We start from the raw sequence: 2219 nt of genomic DNA on the forward strand, positions 1-2219 counted from the left end.
CCTCCATTTTGATTAGATCCCAGAAGTTGTGAAAAAAGTTGGAGGTGAATTCATCCGGACCCAGTACTTTCCCTGCTTTCAACTGACGCACAACATTCTCGACTTCCTGAAGGCTTGTGGGACGAAGAAGGAGAAGATTATGCTCCTCTGTGATTAATTTGGGAATGTTTCTGAGAGCTTTGTCAATAGCAGGTGTTCTATCTATGTTGGGCTCTTGGTGGGCTTGTTTGAAGTACCTAAGACATTCATTTTCAATGCCTTCGTGCGTCTTAATCCTTGCTCCCTGCTCATTTTTGATGTGGGATATGTAGTTGTTCATTCTGCGCTGCACTGTGGTTCTGTGAAAGAACTTTGTGTTGTTTTCCCCGTCCTTCAGCCACTTTACTCTTGATTTCTGTCGCCAGAGTGTTTCCTCCTGTTTTTCTCTGGCTAGGATTTGGGCTTCAAGAGTTTGTTCCTGTTTTTCTAGGTCCTCAGAGTGTCCTTCAATTATGATCCTCTGCTGCACATTCTTCATTTCTTGATTAAGGGATTTCTGTGCTTGAAAAATGCTGCCGAAAGATGTATGATTCCAATGCTTGATTTCACCTTTAAGGTGCTTTAGTTTCTGCTAGAATTTAGACATCTTAGAGCCATTAGAGGGATTAAAATTGAGCCATGTTGATTTGACTAATTCATTGAAATCCGGATGGGTTAACCAAAAAGCTTCAAACTAGAAAGGACGTCGAATGTTGTTGCCTGGTCGATTCCACTTCAAAGCTATTGGCCAGTGATCAGAGCCCGATATCGGTAGGATGGAAGCAATGAATTCTCCCCCCAAATGAATTGCATTGTATGATAGTAAAAATCTATCAAGGCGTGAAGCTATCTGTTGCGAGCCTTCTCTTTTGTTGTTCCATGTGAACATGCCATTATTTGAAGGTATATCTATCAGCCAATTATTCTGTATGAAGTCTTTTAGAATGTTCCCATCTTTGTTGCTTCTGTTTCTGCCTCCCTGTTTTTCTTCCAATCTTGCGTTCATGTTAAAGTCACCTCCAGATATCCATAGCGGGTGCAACCTGTTTAAGTTGAGCTGCGATAAGGTGTCCAGGATTTCAGCGTTGTGTATAGTTTCCTGAGGGAAATACACATTAGTCATGTGACCATGGATGTCGGTGCCGATTATGTGAAATATTGCTTGGATGAAGTTCTTGTTTGCGTGTATATTGTCAAGTTGAATCACTCGCGCATCCCAGAGAACTGCAAGTCCTCCCGACGCCCCTTGAGCATCAACAGCCGTTACCAACCCTCCTGGCCAAGCTTTTGTTGTCATTTTTTCCAAAATTGTCGAGTTACATTTTGTTTCTTGCAGAAAGAGAATATTAGGTTTTTCCTGCATAAGCATATTTTTTAGAAGCCTGCCTTTCCTTGGGCTATTAAGCCCTCTAATGTTCCATGAGATCAGCTTCATTGAGAAGGGTTGGGGTTGATGTTGAAATACTTGGTCAGCTTGGCATATCTGCCTGACTCAACTAGCACTTCTCCTATTCTGATAGTTCTTTCGAGAGTGGTTTTCCTCCCTCGCTTTTTGTTGTCTTTGGTAATGAACTTTCCATCCCATTGACTACCAATCTGGACCCCCAGAGAGTATTTTTTTTGTGCGCGAGTGAGGACCTCCACCAGGTTGTCAACTTGCCGATCTGGGATTTTATCAAAGTTTCTTGTTTTGCATGCCTGCTCTAGTCCTAGAATATCCAGTTCACCAATATCTATATTCTCAGGGTCTTCCTCCATGAGTTGGGGCTCTTGGTAGTCTTCAGTTGTTTCCTCTACAGCCTTTGAGCTGGGTGCTGGATTATCAACTTCCATTCCTTGGAAACTCCAGGCTCGGAGTTTGATTTGGGTATGAGGGGTCGATTTACTGAACTGGCTCTCCCCTGGCTGCGGTGAGACTTCGGTTTGCTTTTCTTTATTGGTTTCCTTGTCATTTAGAGGTAGGTTTTCAGGTTCTTGAACATCATCACTGGCCAGAGTAGCAAAACTATTGCTAGTTGAGGGTTTTGATGAGTTAGCTAGGTTGGTCCTGGTATTGGCTGTCGATTTCTTATCACCTCTTCTGCGATTTACCACTTTGGTAAACCCATCAGGAGTAGGATTGTCTTAGTCCATTTGAGATGGGGGTTTTCTGTTTAGAGGACAATCTCTGAAGAGATGACCCAGATCATGGCATTTCCAGC

General features: G+C 42.9%; 1 protein-coding gene across 1 annotated transcript; it reads right to left on the reverse strand.

The window, feature by feature from the left end:
- Positions 1-712: 712 nt before the first annotated feature.
- LOC149242531 (uncharacterized) lies at positions 713-1315 on the reverse strand. The gene has a single exon (XM_089370866.1). It carries the CDS (start codon positions 1313-1315, stop codon positions 713-715), a length of 603 nt encoding a protein of 200 aa, XP_089226992.1.
- Positions 1316-2219: the final 904 nt, after the last annotated feature.

Source organism: Pinus tabuliformis, chromosome 8, assembly GCF_031772625.1.
Source record: "Pinus tabuliformis cultivar Carrire ecotype Pingquan chromosome 8, CPIR1, whole genome shotgun sequence".
Classification (NCBI taxonomy): Eukaryota; Viridiplantae; Streptophyta; class Pinopsida; order Pinales; family Pinaceae; genus Pinus; species Pinus tabuliformis.

Excerpts from the sequence above, each read along its gene's own strand:
- LOC149242531 (XM_089370866.1), bottom strand. The coding sequence starts at position 1,315 with ATGACAACAAAAGCTTGGCCAGGAGGGTTGGTAACGGCTGTTGATGCT.